At 29.8% G+C, this 18980-nt stretch overlaps 1 protein-coding gene across 2 annotated transcripts; it reads left to right on the top strand.

Moving 5' to 3' along the window:
• On the top strand, nt 10840-14572 carry LOC109354420 (axial regulator YABBY 5-like). 2 transcript variants are annotated; one of them, XM_019596913.1, is made up of 7 exons: nt 10840-11058; nt 12090-12209; nt 13145-13271; nt 13406-13454; nt 13555-13630; nt 13728-13799; nt 14361-14572. In XM_019596913.1, the coding sequence occupies exons 1-7, from the start codon at nt 10981-10983 to the stop codon at nt 14400-14402; spliced, it is 564 nt and encodes a 187-aa protein (XP_019452458.1). In that variant the 5' UTR covers nt 10840-10980; the 3' UTR covers nt 14403-14572. The 2 variants fall into 2 exon arrangements, with proteins under 2 accessions (XP_019452458.1, XP_019452466.1); XM_019596921.1 differs by having other exon boundaries at nt 10844-11058; nt 13728-13803.

Raw genomic sequence — 18980 nt, 5'->3', positions numbered from 1 at the left:
ACTAGATTTCTTTCGTTTTCTTATGTTCCTAAGCTAAAAGTGGACTATGCCGAACTCTCGTCCAAAACAAAACCATGCACATGTTTGCTGTATATATTGTCATAGTGAATATATACTCCCAAATTATGAAGTGTCTGAATTAGATGGGAGCACCTCTGTTGTCCAATAATGTATGTCATTCTATGTGGCAGTGATGATGATTGGTTGAAAAAATGTATTTAAATTAAATTTTTAATAATTCATCAATTTTCTTACCCAATCACAAGTAGCAACACATGAAGTGATACATTGTTTTGGGACAACAGATGTCTACCCTTACTACATGGCGTAGAGAAATACAAAATAGCAAAAAGAGTAAAACTTATTTCAAAAGCATATCGCCACTCAAAGAAGAATTAAAGCGTCTGTAGATAGCTTTTTAAGTTCGCCGTCAAATCCCAGGGCTCAACCCTGGACAGGCGGATAGTGTACATGTTAGGATGAAAATCCTAACAAATATGTGTGTGTATCATTCTGAATCTAATTCTATCTCCTCACACAAACATGGTTTTTACTTCCATGCATCATTGGCCATAGTTGTAAAAACCGGCTCGGACTGGTCGGTTCAACCGGTTAAATCAGGAACCGGCCTCTAAACCGGTCTGAGCCACATATCATATCGTTTATGCACAAGATCTGGGAAGAACCAGCTGGACTCGGCCGGATTATATAAAAACTGATGACTCGGCCGGTTCTTGGTTGAACCGGCGAGTCACCTTTATTTAAAAAAAATCACTAACCTCAAAACGACGTCGTTTTGTGAGGTGTATTTTTAAGAAAAAAAGTCCAAAACGACGTCGTTTTGGGCTATAACTAATACCCTAAATTTAGAATTATTGAATAGTGGCATACAAGTGACTAATTTGGAATTGCCTTTTTTCATCTTTGCTGTCATAAACCTGTGAAACTGTCATAGTGCCATATGCAATCTGTCGTGAGTGTAAGTATTTTGCATTTTTGAATATCAATAACCTATGATTTACGTGTCATTACCCACAATAAGTATCTTATATTTACTATATGCCGTCTCTGTCACTGTACCGTGTGTATGCTTTTATTATTGAAGTTCAATAATTCAATTATTTGCCTGTCACTGTTTCATGACTTCATCTTTAAACAAATTAAAATTCAATTAACATGGGTAAAAACCTATACGACTATACATAAAACTGATAAAAGTGGCAGTGTTTTGACTTTGACATCTTGAATAAATTTGTCATTTTGATTTCTGATAAGTATTCACCATATGTGGAGACTTCAGTTCATAATAAAAGTAAGAATTAACAAGCAATAAATAGTCTCTTTACAAGCATGTAGTATTGTCTTTATATGAACGATAAATCTTTCATTATGTGAATGTCAATGTGATGCAATGAGTATTCAATAAAGCATGATGCATTCTTTATTGGTTGTAACAATGATAGTTTTATGATCATAATTTACTCCAATAAAGGCAATTTTGATTAGTAATAATAATTAACAATAACAATAATAGGGTAATATAATAGTAATAACTAATAAGTTTTTCTCAATTTCTAATTGTTATAGTCATATACATAATTGGTTATTTCATCATATAGCTTATATTTATAAGTTTTCTATATTGTTAAGTTATTTCATATGATGATTTGTTATTGTTATTTGTTATGTTTCTGTTACAGATGTCTTCTAATCAGTCTAATGAACGCGAAACAGAACCACATTCTTCACAAGCATCAATACAAAATTCCTCTCAAAGATATGTTTGTCAGGAATCAGATTTAGCTTGGGCGCATTGTACACAAGCTATTGAAGCTAATGGAAAAACTGTTTTATCATGCCTCTATTGTAAAAAGATTACCAGAGGTGGTGGAATTAATAGGCTCAAGAGTCATTTGGCTGGAGAAAGAGGGCCAGTTGAGCAATGTAAGAAAGTTCATGCAGATGTGAAATTTCAAATGAAACAAAATATTGATGAATGCAGAAACAAGAAAAGAAAAACTCAAGAAGAGTATGAGGAAAGTAATCCAAGTGATGATAGAGTGGAAGATGTTGCCATAACATTACCTTATGGATCTCAAAGGGGGAAAAACATTGGACACATTGGTGAGTTTTTTATGCCTAGAACAACTGTAGGAGCTCAACCTACACTAAAGAGTGTGTTTGTTACGTCTGAGCCACTAGTTTGTTTGTTACGTCTTGTTGATTGTGAAGATAAACCTGTCATGGGTTTTCTTTATCAAGCTTTTTATAAAGCAAGAGAAGAGATGGTGAAAAGGTTCCAAAGAAATAAAAAGAAAGTGGAACCTTACTTGAACATCATATATAGTCGTTGGGATTCTCAGCTTTGTAAGAATCTTCATGCTGTGGGCTATTGGTTAAATCCAGTTTGCCGATTCAACTTCATAGAATTTGAAAAACATAAATCCACAATATCTGGCCTTTTAGATGTCATTGAAAGGTGTTCTTATGGAGATACTAATTTGAATACTAAATTGACAAGCGAGATGAGAATATTTAATGATTCTGAATTATATTTTGGAAGACAAGTTGCTATTCGTGAAAGAACTACAGTGAGACCAGGTAAAATTAGTGATTGATAGTTAATTTATATTCTATAATTCTACTTCAATATATTATGAATATGAGTATATGTATTAAACTTATTATATTTTTTATTTTAGATCAATGGTGGGAATCATATGGATGCGAGATGTGGTGCACCAAATTTGCAACAACTGACAATCCTCATTTTAAGTCAAACATGTAGTGCTTCTGGTTGTGAACGAAATTGGAGTGTCTTTGAGCATATTCACTCAAATAAAAGAAATATGTTAGAGCATCAAAAGTAAATGACCAAGGTTCACTCAATTGGCAGTTCACATTATTAGAGTGATGAGGCGGATAACTTGGTACTAAGGTTTTAAATAGCGATTGTGTTCTCGGATATTCCTAAAACCTTGACATTACCCTAAATTGCGGACAAATGTAGTAAATATGGTTGTCGTGTTGTGGTTTCGATAAGTCATGAAATATTAATAATATCGGTCTTTAGCCATTCATGGACCCAAATTTAAAAGCTTGATTGGTAGTTAGTTATCCCTAGTTTATTGCACTTTTGCATTTTTATTTCCATCAAAATAAAAGAAGAATCCGTGTTTGTTGTGGTTTTTCTGAAAATACTATATATATGCTTGCAATTTACTAACATCTTATACAAGTTTGAATGAATCATTCATCCCCATCGTGTTGTTCAAGTAATTCCAAATGTTTGCTATAGAAACATCAAGATGCAATTCGCAAGTAGTCCACGCTTCAAGCATTTGTATAAAGAAATCACTTTTTGAAAAAAGTCATAATTTCAGGAATGCTATTCCTACTAGGTTGGATTCCTCCCATTATAATTTAGCTTAATATATTCTTATATTAGAGATTCCAGTGATGACTTTGTTTGATTACCTTGGTTTGCCATATTGATACTTTTTTCAGATACTTATATGATATCACATCACATATTTACTAGGCTAGCTTTATGGGACACAGTTACATGGTGATTATAGTAAAGAAAAAAATATATTAAGAGTTTTATAAACTGTCATTTTATTATTCATGCTTAATTATTATTGATTGTAGATATTATAATGAATGTACATAAATCTTTAACTGACAATGCATAGATATTACACTTTATAAAATACGATTAAGAGAAAAGAATAAACATCCAGATCTAGAATTAATCTTTTTATGTTCTTTTATGGGCCAGTATTTGTCATTTTATATGAATTAAGAAAATTATGATTATAGCTAATTAAGCAACGGAATATGAGTATCATAGGTACTTATGTACATTATAAAGCTGATATACTGAATAGAAGAAAATATCATTAAGCTCATACATCAATTAGAAATAGAAACATTCCTACCAATAATTATGTAAACCAATGTCATATTTTTACCTATCGAATTACCAAATTATAAGTTACAAACCTATAGGTAAATGGTTATGGGGTTTAACCATTAAACCATTTGGTGGCAAGTATAATGCAATAATATGAGTAGCAAAAAGTCATAAGACTGGAAAATCGGGTACTTTATAATGTAGTAGTTTATAATTTATAATTTATATAGCCCACAATAACTAAATCAATCTAATCATCTAGTTGACTTGAAAAGAAAACATATTACAAGAATGATGAACTTAATTGATAAGACAGGTCAAAATATCATTCTCTTCTTTTTTAAGTTCACATGGAGACATACAAAGTACAAACACAAATTTTTATAATCTCTTGTTTAACTTTATCATTGTCTAGAAAGGTGTAGAAATTGTAGGGTAGTCTATATTTATGTTGTGTGCTACGCGTACACTTCGCAGTTCAACAAGGACAGCTACTCTCTCCTATACTATATGCCTCGAAAAAAAGAAGAAAATATCCACTCTCTCCTTCCTAATATATGGTGTAAGTATTATTTTATATTATCAAATTACACATATTAATTTATTAAATATCATTAATAGCCAAATAAAGAGTATACAAATCAATAGTTGATAATGTAAAAAATTTTATACGGGCAATGCACAGGTTTTAAACTCATATATTTATACATGTAACACTCATATATTTATACATGTAAAATAGGGTAAAATGATTTATATTTGAGCTTCTTTGTAGCCTTGTAGGGTATTCCTTGGTAGATTATAGATTTAAATTGCTACTTCAATAGGTAGTCATATTTTGAGCGTTGTTCCTGCATTGTAGGAGCGTAATTGTGTATACAAACTATATTTAATTTTGTTAATATAAAAATAGGTATTTATTAGTAAATAAAAATAATATTATAAATAGAAAATGTATAAAATAAACGAGCTAGTAGTGAGAAATTTATTAGGGAGAGTTGGAGGAATAGACCTGTGAGAAATAATTTCAAAAGAGTCACATACTGAGATTTATATCATGCTTATGGATTCAGATATTTTACGAGATGTATGTGCAATATAACGCAACAACAAAGACTAGGTAAGTATTACCCAAAAAAAAACATTATCTTTTTCTATACTAATAAAGAGTAATCTATCACACTTTTAAGTAATAAACTAATTTCTTTTAAAGTATATGATTGTTTTTCTCAATAAATGTCACTCACATGAATTGAATCATTGACATTTTCGTCATACTGGTGATATAATAAGCCTTACACTTTATTGGTAAAGAAAAACATTATCTCTCCAAAGAGGATAAATAACACACACCCAAAATAGATCATTCATTCCATAGAGTTAAGAATAACATTATATCACCAAAAAATATCATCTCTCGACTCTTAAATTAATCTTAACAACTACGAAATAGATTAGTTCCTTATCCAAAAGTGTAAGAAATACCTATTGTAGTCTAAAAAAACACAATGAAATCCCTATAAAATTTGCTTGAAAAGTTTAAATTAAAAGATTAATTTCTAATTATTTTTTGGTATAAACCAATATCCCATGAAAATTGGGGAAGAAGAGGATAGGAACCTTAACTAGAACAAGTCTCACCCACGGCATAACACAGTGACAGCCCTTAAGTGCAGGTCCTAGACAGTGTCCTCTGCCTCACACAGTGACAGCCCTTCATTGCAGGTGCTCTTAAATGCTTCTTTACACCTTCGATACTCTCCTCTGCACCTTCACCTACAATTCTCACTCACTGCTCTACCTTTTTCCTCTTCTTTATATTTAACTATATACAAATAGACATTTTTTTAGAAAAATGTTTAGTAACAAATGGAAGTACAAAAGTGTACTGAAAGAAAAATTGGTGGGAAGGGAGAAAAGTGATAAAATATAGAATATAATATATATGCACTTATAATATACATATTTATAATCATTTTCCATTCCTTTACATTATTTTTCTTGAAGAGTGAATGTTGATTGAAAATAAATGATACACGATAAAATATACACTAATATAACCCTAGGCCTCTCATTCTCTCCCTTATTAGAATCTCTCACTAGCCTAATAAATCTAATTTTGAATTCATATATGGTTAGTTGTTTCTTCTTTTCAATTTGTGTTCTGCACTTGTTTTAGTTTCTTGCCATTTCAATGTATCATATATTTAATCAACCAAACCTAATAAGAATATATTCCTATTTCATTGAAGGTGAACCAAAGATAAGAATGTTCCTATTTGATCAAGAGTCTACTTTTTCACACGAGAAAAATGCATGATACACAATTTGGTTACCCACTATTTAATTAAATCAATTAATTGTACAAAACCTCCAAGATTGCCCTCTAAATGCTTCAAGTTGAGTACTTTTTCTCTCTTTCCATTTTATTTTGGGGTCCATTTAAATCTTTTGTACCTTGTCTTTACACTTTACCTTCCTACAAAATACAGACATAGAGGCTCGGTCACGCATGCTTGGTTGGTTCCTAGTTATCTATAGTCTTTTTTTTCTGCCTATAAAATTGATACACAAAAGCAGAGCTATCTGTGCATCCATTCAAATGTGTCCCCGTGATAGAGAGATGCTACCCATCTTTTATTTAATTCAAAGAAATTAATCTTCAGAAAACCAAATCATTACACAATTTAAGTTTTTATTTTGTCGATTAAAAATTTGTGCATAACTCAAATGTTAGATGCGTAGGAAAAATCATAAGCCCTAATTACACTTTTGATTCATTATCTTTTGTAATTTTAATATGTGTACTTGTGTCTATCTCCCATTACTTAAAGCCATATAAGCAATCATTACCAGTTAACCAATGGCTGATTATATTAGGGATAAGTGGGGTGGCTGCCCCAAATTTGTTTAAATTTATTAAAATACTTTTTTTTAATCTTTTTTATCTGCTAAAATATATTTGTTGTCCTACAAAGCTCACCAATATATGTGATAAGGATTTAATTGTTGGATAACATTAAATCTTAGAGAATAAAACATCTCTTTATACTAAACTATCAGTATATGATTTATTTACTTAAATTCACTTACTGTTTAATATATGTCTTAATTTTTCATTTATGATATATTTTAAAATCAAAATTATTTGAATTAAGGGAAATAAGACAGTTTGAGACAGTTTTTTCCCAAGATATCTTATTAATCAATTAAATTCATTTTTCTTAAAAACATTAAGTCTTAACATGATGGTAAAACAGTCTTGGATATACATAAAAGATTAATTTTGTTCTATAGTAATTCGATTGGTTAAACTATGAGATATATGATATGTGAATAATTAAGTTCAAACCGCTAAATTCTTTTTATTATTTCTTAAAAAAAACTTCCGGAATTTATCTTTTATCATTCCTTTCTTTCCTTAAGCAAAAAAGAAAATCAACCGAATAAAACTTAAATGATAAATATAATGATATAGGCAGCATCTCTTCAATAATTCAATAATATACCAAAAGGAAGGTGTTGAAACAAAGTGAGTTATGTAGTATTTATTTCTCCAGACATGGAAAGGGACCGAAGCTAAATGTGCAATAGAACAGTGCATTATTAAAATGGCAAAATCGACAAAGAAGAGATCCTAATAAAGTAATCATGCTGTGGATTTCTCATTTTTTGGGCATCATTTATGTCCTGAGAATTCTTTTTTTTTTTTTATGTTGTTTGTCTTCTTCAATAATTTTTCTGCAATATAATTAATTATTTTAAGGATACAATATTTTTTTTACTACAAATAATAAACACATCTTAGGCACCAATCCTTTAAATCCTTATGTTGCCAATAAACCATTGAACTAGGGACGAAATACATTTCTAGCAAGGTCGCAAGTCTAAATCATATGATTTTTATATGAGTATTTAATCTATGCGCTGACATATAAATATATATATACAGCCAGTGCATTATCTATTATTAATTTGGATTATTTTTTTAAGTCAACGATGATTGAAAATGAATGATGGATAATACAGTGACAGACTAAAAAACTCTTACACTATCAGTATACATATTTTTCTCTTCTCATATTAGTATTTATCATTAATTTAAGAAAAACTAGGAGAGAAAAAAACAAAAGAAGCAACAAAAACAAACCAAAACAACATGATTTATATATGAAGCAATTTTAGTGGCCCTTAGGGTTTCAACTGTCATATTTGATGTAACTGTTTCCATGTTTTGTGATTGATTTGTGGAAACAAAACTTGTGAAAAAAGGTTGTGTGAAGAAAGTGAAAGACATCTTTTTACCACCCAAAGTGAACATTAAAATTTACTAGCTACTAGTTCGTACGTATTAATAATACTATGACCTGAAAGAAATACCAATATACTTTTCTACTTACTATTATCCTCAACCTGAACCATTCAATTCCACAAGTTGAGCTGGTAACTTTTTAATAGAGTGCCATTTTTATGTGATCCTATTACAATATTTGGAAGTGGACCCATTTAAGTTTTTGGAGGGCTAAGTACAGTAGTAGATTTATAATTTTGTGATTTATATACGCGGTGTGCTTGAAACTATTAATAAATTGATTATTTCAATAGACATTATGAGGAATAATTTATTCAAAATACAATATTTTGTGGCAATAAAGTATATGCTATAAGTAGATAAATCATTTTCCCAAAGTTTTAAAATTATGACAATAGTTCCCCCAGTTTAATATGACATATGACACAATTTAATGGTTTGAGAAATTAATTTATCTTCTTATACTTTATTCTATTACTTTATATTGTACTTAACACATCTAATATTTGTTTTAATCTCTGCATATCATGAGTGACAATTAGTATAATTTAATTTATGGGGAAAAGGAATCCATAACTCTTTTACTTCTTGTAATTGAAAAAAAATAGTTTTACATGCAATTCAAATAAACCGAACCTGTGTGAATATAAATGGGTAGATATATAGGGATGTGTATTAAAGTTAGGAACATTAATAGTAAGTTAGTTAGGTTTTTTTTTCAATTTGAATTTAACATGTTACCGAAGGAAAGTAATACTAGGATTGTGTGATAAATAATCGCCCTCCTTGTCCGCTGCGGAGTTGCAGTTATGTTTTAGGTTCGGAGTGGTCACTCTCTCGTTCCATCGTAATTTGTAATATTCATTATTATACACTATATTTTATCATGTGTATAAAGTTAGTATTGCGGCCAAAAACCTTTACCCTGCTATGGTACTAGAATTCACTTATTATGTAGAATCTCTCCAATTTTATTTAATATTAAATTACTTATATTTTAAAAAGAAGATAGTTATACACTATTTATATATCATAAATTATTGATGTCTCATTAGAATGAATTACCTACTTGCTGGAGCAAGTTATTAAATAATTGAGGTTGATTCGTTTTTTTTTCTCACTATAAACTGACTCGCTACTATGACAGGATGGTAGGCTATGCTTTCTCGCGACCCCTATTCTAATATGATATTTTTTATCTTATAGATAAAGAATTAATCTTTTGTTGAAGTGTGAAGTTGTTCCTTCCAATAAGTGTCGCTCTCAGGAATCAAACACTTAATATTTGTCATTTTTAGAATGTAATGGACCTTACACCAATATACTAATTCTTTGTTGGTATTGAGGTTCATTCATGCTCCTTGTACTATTTTAGTGAAAAAGGCTAGACTTACTATAATAATTTATATGTCTAGAAAGGCTTATTTTTTACTATTAGCTCAAGACACTCTTAATCACTGTATAAATAAGTATAATGAAATACTGAAATTTCTTATCTTCTAAAGATTTGAGATTAAAAAGTAATAGTGTTCAATTAAATTTATCATACAGCCTTATCTGTTCCTCACTAAACTGCTTTCTCTGAATTTTCTATGAACCAATAATACAACCCTCATGTTTTTATTCATCAGTATGTAGGTCTAATTGCCATACAAGAAATTAAACTCATCACAAATAAGTTAATATCCTAATGCAGGAAACAAAAATATTGATGCACTGAGGTATTTAAAAAAGAAGATAAAACTGATGGTAATTAAGAGTAAAACTTATGTCTTGGCTTTAGATTAATGGCAAAAGTGATAAGTTTGCAATTCCTGACTCCAACTAAATTTTCTATTTTTTTGAGTCCTGCAATTTCTTGTAATTATCTTCTACCCTCTTTAATAAAATTGTTTTTTCACCAATAAAAAAAAGATTTAGACTCCTGAAATGATTAATGTCTTAAGGCCATATTACCATTAGTTATAAAAATAACCTAAATTGATCAGTACGAATTATTGCACAGTTAAATCTGCTTTCTCTAAATGAACTTCAAAACCATTATCCTTTCCCGGTCCCAGCATTCCTTGCCTGCAGTGGGCACTACTAAATGAAACTACTTTCTTTTTAAATAGCAAAATTATCATTTGCCTTACCCTCTCTCCTCATCCATTACCTTATCTTTTACTGTCAAATGTTAACATGTTAGTATTTTGTTGTGAGTGAGATTCAAATCGGCAACATTTTTCACTTCATTCCTTAAACTCTTCACCTGAACCATCACATCGCCTTATGACTCCCCAATTCCCTTACATGTTGAAGACTTATGTGAAGACGTATTTATATAGAGACAAGTAATAAAATCTTCACAACATGTTGAAAATTTAATTCTTAGTAAAGTTTAGTTATGATTGATAGCACCATAAAATATACTTGTCTCCAAATATGTGACATTGGATATGTTTCCCACAAGTTTTTCTCTCCCAACAAACTCTTCATCAACTTCTTTTTTTCCATCTCTTTACTCTATATTTCTTCTTCTACAAGGCCCTCCCTCAAGTTTTACCGCTGTGACTGTATTATTATTATTATAATAACATATACAATAGTATCTAATCAAGAAGAGAATAAAAGGCATTGGCTCTCAGCTTATATATATATATATATATTACAAGAGAGGCATGTTTAATTAGCTCCATACACATCTATCTCCTTTACTTTATCTTTCTTCTTCTTCTTCCACTTTCTATCTAGCTCGAAGCTTGAAAGAGACATGTCTAGCTGCAGTGTTGATGTTGGTCTTGAGCAACTTTGCTACATCCCTTGCAAGTTCTGCAACATTGTTCTTGCGGTATCTTTCATTCCATAATCACTTTTAACAATTAATCTAGTGGGAGATCTACTTTTCAGCTCTTACATGCTAATCTTCTTGTTTCAAATAATACCTAGATATCTATATGCTGTGCTTAAAAGGCTTACATACTTAATTGACAGTTTCTTTTGCTTGTTTAGTTTCTTTCTCTCCTGTGCTGTACATATCCAAGGATAAAAGAAAAGAATTCAGTTAGATCCTGAAAAGGAAGCAATATGTGTAGGCTTTTGTGAAGCAGTGGATGTGTTATTTTGACACAGCAATTTTTCTAATAATTTAATTCTCTCTTTCTGAGCTAGCTCCCTTGTTTTGGTTATACAGTCAAGTCTCCATCGATGAACCTTTTCCCCCTTCTTTTGCAGTCAAAGAAAAGTCATAACCTTAACCTGAAGGTTTTTCTTTCTTCTCTCAAACAAGGCCACACACATGAGTGCTAATTCACTGTGCAAGCTAGCTGGCTGTATTGATAAATATGAAGGGTGTCCTTCTTGAAAAAGCCAAAACAGGCATTGTTTATGATGAACTGTGTCTTGATTGGACAATTCTTCTCCACCCCTTTTAATTAACTTCCTATCTCACACCCCATCTGTGACCTAAATTACCTTTAACTAGCTTACGGTAAAAGTCTATAACACTAAAGTACTGTGCACTACTTATTCAGGTGCAATAGCAAAACAAAAAACTAAAGAAATCTATTAACAATTACTATTTCTAACAGATAAGGAAGAAACCCTGGATCGTTGCAGCTTTCAATTTTTTTAGTTTATCTCTTTCCTTTTTCAAGTAAACGAAGTTCCCTAATTTCCTTCAGAACCCCACTTCTCACTTGTCATGTTGTTACTATTTTCTCTCTCCGTTTCATGAGATCATCGATCTAGGTTTTTTATTTAAATTTTTCTGGCTTCTAAAGTTCTAATAGCTTTTCTTTTGTACTACTGCCTATATTATATAGCAGAGTTACAAGAATAATTATTGAAGGGGTTGGTAATATTGTATGATGAAATGTGCAGGTGAGTGTTCCATGCAGTAGCTTGTTTGACATCGTGACCGTTCGATGTGGTCACTGCACCAATCTATGGTCCGTGAACATGGCCTCTGCGTTTCAGTCTATGTCATGGCAAGATGTTCAGGTGTGCTTTAAAGTTTCAGTTCATAATATGAATAACTAAAATGAGCCTTTTACGAGGGGAAAAGTTTCAGTTTGATGAAGTAATAAATAAGCATACTACATACCAAAATAAATACACAGTAACCTAGCTCGATGCCTCTTTGATTTCTGGATCCTAGCTAGGGTTTCTTTCTGGGGAGTTATTCCTTTTTGAGAAAATCGAAGCCTCTCTCTCTCTCTCTCTCTCTATTTCTCAGGTAGGTTTCAGAGTGTGTTTAATGGAACATTTGAAAGAAAGCATGTCTGTTATTTCTACCTGAGAAAAAGAGTACTGGAGCCCTAGCTACCTGCAGCCGCCATAAACCAAAGCCCTATTTTCTTTTATTTTCTTTCTTTTTTCGCAGTTTTAGTAGAGAGGAGTCAGAACCTGTCCCTAACTTCTCAAGCCAAACCACACAAGTGTTGCCTTGAGAAGCTTGATTTGATGGGTTAATAATTTGTTGTTTAGCTAGGTTTTAATGATTTCTTTTCTAGATCTTTGTCTCCTAAAGTTACTAACACCTCTTACTCATCAGATTATTATTTTATTATACACAGAATATTAATTGTTTTCTTTGTGTAGATCCCTAAATCTAACTCATTCAATCCAACATCTCTTATATGGTCTAAACCAAATTCTTACTAGTTACTAATAACAATACTTTTTTATATAAGATTTTGAAGTGCCTAAGCACCCCAAAAATTTATTAAGAAAGAAATAAAACCAAGGAGTGGTGGATTGAACCAAACCCCAAGATAACAAATATGTCATTTGAATCTATACCTTAAGAAACCCATCATCTAGTCTTTACTCTAAACAAGTAGTATCAATTTTTTAATAAAAAAATAAAATGTTCCTTTCTTCTTGTATATGGACATGTTAATTTGTTTATACTCCTTGCAACATTTTATTTTCAGGCACCTACTCATTTTAATCATCCAGAGTATAGAATTGACACCAGTGGCTCCACTTCCAAATGCAACAACAGAATTGCAATGCGTGCACCCACCACACATGTTACTGAGGAAAGGGTTGTGAACCGACGTGGGTATTACAAAGCCCTCAAAATTATTAGTATTACTACTTACAATTCTTTTATAAATGTATCCATAATTTAATATTGTTATATACATTATACATTATACAATATTTGATGAGTTGTTATTTTCTCTTTTCAGCTCCCGAGAAGAGGCAGCGTGTACCTTCTGCTTATAATCAGTTCATAAAGTAACTAATGCATTACAGATATATATGGTTTAATTTATAATATATATAATAAAAATAAAATCAGCTTTAATTTGAGACGTTTTTGTACTTATATATGCAGGGAAGAGATTCAGAGGATCAAGACCAATAACCCTGATATCAGTCACAGAGAAGCATTCAGTACTGCTGCAAAGAACGTAAGGACTATATTAAAAAACTAAAATATATTTATATAAATGTGTATATACTCACTCGGTGATATAATTTAATTAAAGGAAATTATTTCATTTTTAGTGGGCACATTTTCCCAATATTCACTTTGGGTTGATGTTGGAGAGCAACAACAATCAAGCTAAGATGGAGAACGTACGTAAGTATTATTAACCTTTGTGTTTTCTTTATATCAATAGGTAATGATTATAATCCTTAATAATTCTCATAGACTTTGATTTTACATGTGTTCTACTATCATCTATATGTAATTTTTGTACCCGTGGAAGAAAAGGGAAAAAACTTCAAATTTTAAAATCAATCATGCAATATATCTTTTAATTGAATAACTTGTGTATTTCTGGTTTTTTATTATAAGCAAATGTATTAATAACGGACATAAAGATTGTCAACTCAATTACAACTTATAAGAAAGTTTGATATAAATATAAAGATCAGTATACCGTTGAGTAAAAATATAATACCACGATCCCTTATTTTTTTAAAACCATTATCAAGATCTAATTTAATCAATTCTATAACGTAGATAAAACTAGTTTTTCCTTCTGAAAATAATATTGTTCCTCATACTCAAATGAATCACATAACATCAAATCACAACATTCTCTACACAGATTTCCCTTTATTAATTTTATTAATTTTGTATTTCTGGTTTATACATGGTATATTCATTAATGTTTATTTGATTATATTCAGGTTTCTGACAAGCATTTGATGTCAACGCTATTGAACAAATGAAGGACATTTCATCATATGTCAGCACTTCGGTTTCATTTGAGTCTGTGAACTAAACAATGTCTTGGCTTTTAAGGAGTTTTAAGGATAATTAACTATTTTACCTCGTTAGCGTACTTGTCATTACTTACTACTTGGTAAATGAGTGCTTTTACTTAATATAATTTTGAAGTAAGAATTAATGTTACTCTTTCTCTTGTCATCTTCAACATATGCTCCAGTTGATTGAGATAATGTATAAATCAAATTTGCTAGTGATTTAAACTGAATCAGAAAAACAATTTAACCCATACCCGTTTAGGTAAAGTAATGGCCGTAAAGTCCAAAAAATGTTAGTTATGTAAAACTATTTTTCTTCTTTGCCTAGAGAAAAGTACACTGCTATTATATTTTGTTTCTAATGAGTAAAAATAAACTTATTTAGGTATCATTAGCAACTGGCTTATTTTGGTCAAAATGAGTATGCAATTAAACAACAGGCTTGAATTATGTAAAAAATGAATTAGACCAAAGAATAAATGCTCACTAAGCAATTAGGCATATATATCACATGTACTACTGGTGAAAAGTTTTATTATTTAAACATCATAGTTTGTAAAATTTCTCATATATATATCAAGTACATTTATAGCATTCTTTCACTTCTTACAACCCTTGTCTAAATCTTATTTTAAATTTTAAAGGAAAATCATTGATGTGAAACGGTGCAGTGGGAAGTTAATCTTATGTTTTTATAGACCCTTAAATTTTAAAGGAAAATATAATTTCACAAAGGGTATAAATATTAATTGCACATCCTATAAAATGAAGTTAAAAAATCACTGCCTAAAAAGATTGTTAAAAAAATTAAAAAACATTTTAAAAATGTTCGAATGAAGTAATGATTTTTAAAAGAATATTTTTATTCAAAAGTGTTTTTAGTTTTAATTAAAAAATTGAATACTCATTCATCCAATCCATTATAATGGATTAATGGATGAATTAAAATTCATCCATTAAATTTGAATATGGATGAACATGATAATTGAAAATATAATTTAAATGAATGTATTTAGATTGATGGATGACTTTCCATCAACTCATTAGGATTAAAATCCAAATTCATCAATTTGTGGCAAAATGTGCTATATAAAAGTAATATTCTAAATGGATTTGATTATTGGTGCATGCAAGAAGAGGAAATACTTTTGTTTCTTTTCATATCCTTAATGTGTATATCTAATTGTTTTTTAGGCAGCCAGGAAAAGCTAAAATATAGGTTTTCGTTGGTTTTGACAGTAAAATATCTAAGGAAAGATTTGGTTTGGTACAAGCAGGTTCCAACTCATAAATTAAACAAGGCCTTTTCTAAAAGGAATTCATGGACCACCATTTTGGCATTATGGTATCACCCTATCTCAACAACATATAGGAATCTCCATGAAAGCACTAAAATTGAACATCCACTTTTGCAGTCTACTTCAAAATATATAGGTTACAACTTTGATTACTTTGAATATTGACCATCTTCTGTGTTGTCATAGTAACAATTTATTTTCAGACAACAGAAAAAACATAAAACCCCCTTGTTAGTAATCACATTCATCATTACCCTAACAAATAACAAATATAGTATTATAGTGGCCAAATATATTATTTTAAAAGAAAAGTAAATAGTTTTTATGGTAGCCCTTGTGATTTTTGTTGTGGATCAGTGAAATTAGGGGGGAAACTACAATCTCTAGTAAAAATATTACTGATAGGTATTTCAATCAAGATATCAGACAATCATATTAATTATTTATCTCATTCTTGGATAGATTGAAATGGAATGATAAATCTACCTCTTCATCTCTTTTCTAATAAATTTAAACAATACATAAAAATTAGGTAATTTAAGAGAAATGTTAAAGAGTAAGGACATTTCTTAAGGAATCCAAAGTACAAACTTATTATAAAATGGAAAGTTGGGCATTCAAGTATAGTTTAAACCCTACTCGTTAACATGACATTAATTTAATTTTATAATACTACCTCATGTCCTTTTTATAGTTTTTTGGAATAGTTTATTTTAGATTAAAGAAATATAAAAAAAAGCGGCCCGAGGCTCACATATAAAATGTGAATCATAATTAAATTTGTCAAATATTATTATTATTATATTTACTAAAATTGTCATTCATTAGTAAAACTAATTGACTTTCCCATTCAATTGAATTTGTTTGAGTAAATATTATTTCTCACATCCATATCTTTTAATATTTAATGTTATAATTAAAATAAAATTTAGAGTAAATACCATTTTAGTTTCTCATATTTTTTAACCTTAGCAGTATTGATCCTTAAAAATTTTGAAAACCCAAAATTTGAAATGTGGGTATATTTAGTCATTTTTTAGCATATTTTATAACATCTATGGAACCAAATTTGACTCTAAAAATAACTAATTTTGACCCACATCTGAATTTTTTTAGGACTATCTTGGATTTTTCAAATTTTGAATGTATAAACTAAATTAAACAAGAATAAAAAAGAGTATAATTAGAAAATAAAACATAAATATATATTGAGTTTCTAAAATAAAAAAAATTGAAATAATATTAAAAATTAAACATCACAAGGTATAAAGCAAATAGATGTATATTCGATAAAATATACTCTTATATTATAAAATAATTTATTTCCTAAATACATTTATTGGTTAATGAATGTTTCCTTTTTTCTTATTATAATATATTTTAAAATGAAAACTTTTAAAAAATATGAAAATAAGAAACATGTTAAAAAATATATAAATTTAAAGAAAAAATTATCTTTTATTATAAAAGATATAAAGTTTAAAATATATCTCCATGTTGAGTATGAGTAAAAGTTTGAAAAAGAAAGTTATAAATGAGATGAGTGAGTTTTATCTATGTTGTTGGGTTCTGACAATCAGAATCTGAAACGTCAAAATCATGTCTGTTAAGCATTCATATCCGACTTTGAATGTCATTTCATATCTGACTTTCCCAACCTACACTACTTTAGTGCTACACACTTCCATAGCACTCACCCAGCCACTGCTACTGCATCCTTTTACAACTCGCCCCTCTACTTTTTACATTCAACTTCACCCCATTCTATGCATGCTCATCCCATTAAGCTATCATTCATCAAAATCATTCTCATTTCTCTTTAAATACTAGTTTAGATGTTTTCATTGGATTTCTTCTCATTTTTTCTATAAATACTAGTTTAGATGTTTTCATTGTATTTCTTCTCATTTTTCTACAAATATTATCCTTAAGAGTTTTATATACTGTAATAGTATTATTCATTCATTTATTATTCAAAAAAGTAATAAAAATAAATGGTAAATACTATATTCACTGTTTATAAATATTTACACTTCATAGAAAAGTGAATGTACATATTACTTTGGAGGATTTCTGAGAGTAATGGTTAGTTTGAAAATTGAATTTTGAGGGGAAAGAAAGAAAAAGAAAGGCTTGTGAGTCATCTTACAAATATATTTTATGGTTGTCAAGCTTTACATTTAGTTTCATTTTTCTCCAAAATTCAACTCTCAAATTAACCCTAAGAGGATAACAAGGCAAGTTAGGGCCCTCTTCATGAAATTTGATGATATTAGGTGGGGTCAAAAGAATGGTGAGTTATGTTGATTGTGTGGTAGTAACACGTGATTCCTATATGGTAATGGCATCTTGTTCCAATAGCTTTAATCCAAATTATTCATTTTGTGATGGACACAGTAACGCGTGGAGCTTCCATCTTACTAGCACCAACTTATGCTGTCTGTGAGGACCACTAAAGTACAAGTAAATTCAGACCAACATTCCATTATCTCCATATGACATTGTAAAACTCAGGTTTGGCATCAGCATCATCCTAACATGGAATTTTCAATGTGAGTTATCTTGCACTTCAGTTTTAAGCTTATCGAATCAAACATAATCAATTGTTTTACTTTTCAATCATCCAGAGATCTCTTATTATTTATGTCTCTTTTCTCACCTTAAACTTTCATGTAAGAAAATAAACAATATTTGGCTAATACCAAACTTTTGATTGCAACCTAAAACCGAACTTCAGTTAGAATATCCAAAAAACAAAGAATACTATAATTTGAACTATGTACTACTAAGTAAAGTTCGTCCAAAACAAACAGCTATAATCTTCTTTCTGGGAGAAAAATTCTTCAACTAGAAAGATATATGAATTTATTTTTCAGGCTAGCACATGTGAGAAGAGTTTTTAAGGTAAGTTTGGTATATTATCATAATCTTCTTGTTGGGATTTGGGTTGAGAAGCATTATGTTATGGAATACATCTTCTATCCCACATTATTGATTTATTGTGTCATTCTATATGTCATTCAATATGCCATAAATTATGATTAGTCAAAAAAATATTTAATAATTAACTTTTTAATTTAAATATATTTTATTTAATCAATCATAAGTTATGACACAGAGTGTGAGATGAAAGATGTCCTCTACACTTATCTGGGTTGAGTCAAATATTTCATATAAAATTATCATGATACCTCGTTGAGCTTGGCCCAAAAATTGCGGGCTACAAAACCTTACCACACCGCCA

This window comes from Lupinus angustifolius, chromosome LG01 (assembly GCF_001865875.1).
Source record: "Lupinus angustifolius cultivar Tanjil chromosome LG01, LupAngTanjil_v1.0, whole genome shotgun sequence".
NCBI classification, from domain to species: domain Eukaryota; kingdom Viridiplantae; phylum Streptophyta; class Magnoliopsida; order Fabales; family Fabaceae; genus Lupinus; species Lupinus angustifolius.
Note: the sequence above shows the minus strand (reverse complement) of the source record. Positions and strands in the feature narration are given on the sequence as shown.

What these genes read in the sequence shown, in the direction of transcription:
- LOC109354420 (XM_019596913.1), top strand. Translation starts at nt 10,981, where the DNA reads ATGTCTAGCTGCAGTGTTGATGTTGGTCTTGAGCAACTTTGCTACATC. An exon ending in TGTCATGGCAAGATGTTCAG is followed by an intron (nt 12,210 to 13,144) that starts GTGTGCTTTAAA and finishes TTTTATTTTCAG; the next exon opens with GCACCTACTCATTTTAATCA. An exon ending in GCTTATAATCAGTTCATAAA is followed by an intron (nt 13,455 to 13,554) that starts GTAACTAATGCA and finishes TTATATATGCAG; the next exon opens with GGAAGAGATTCAGAGGATCA.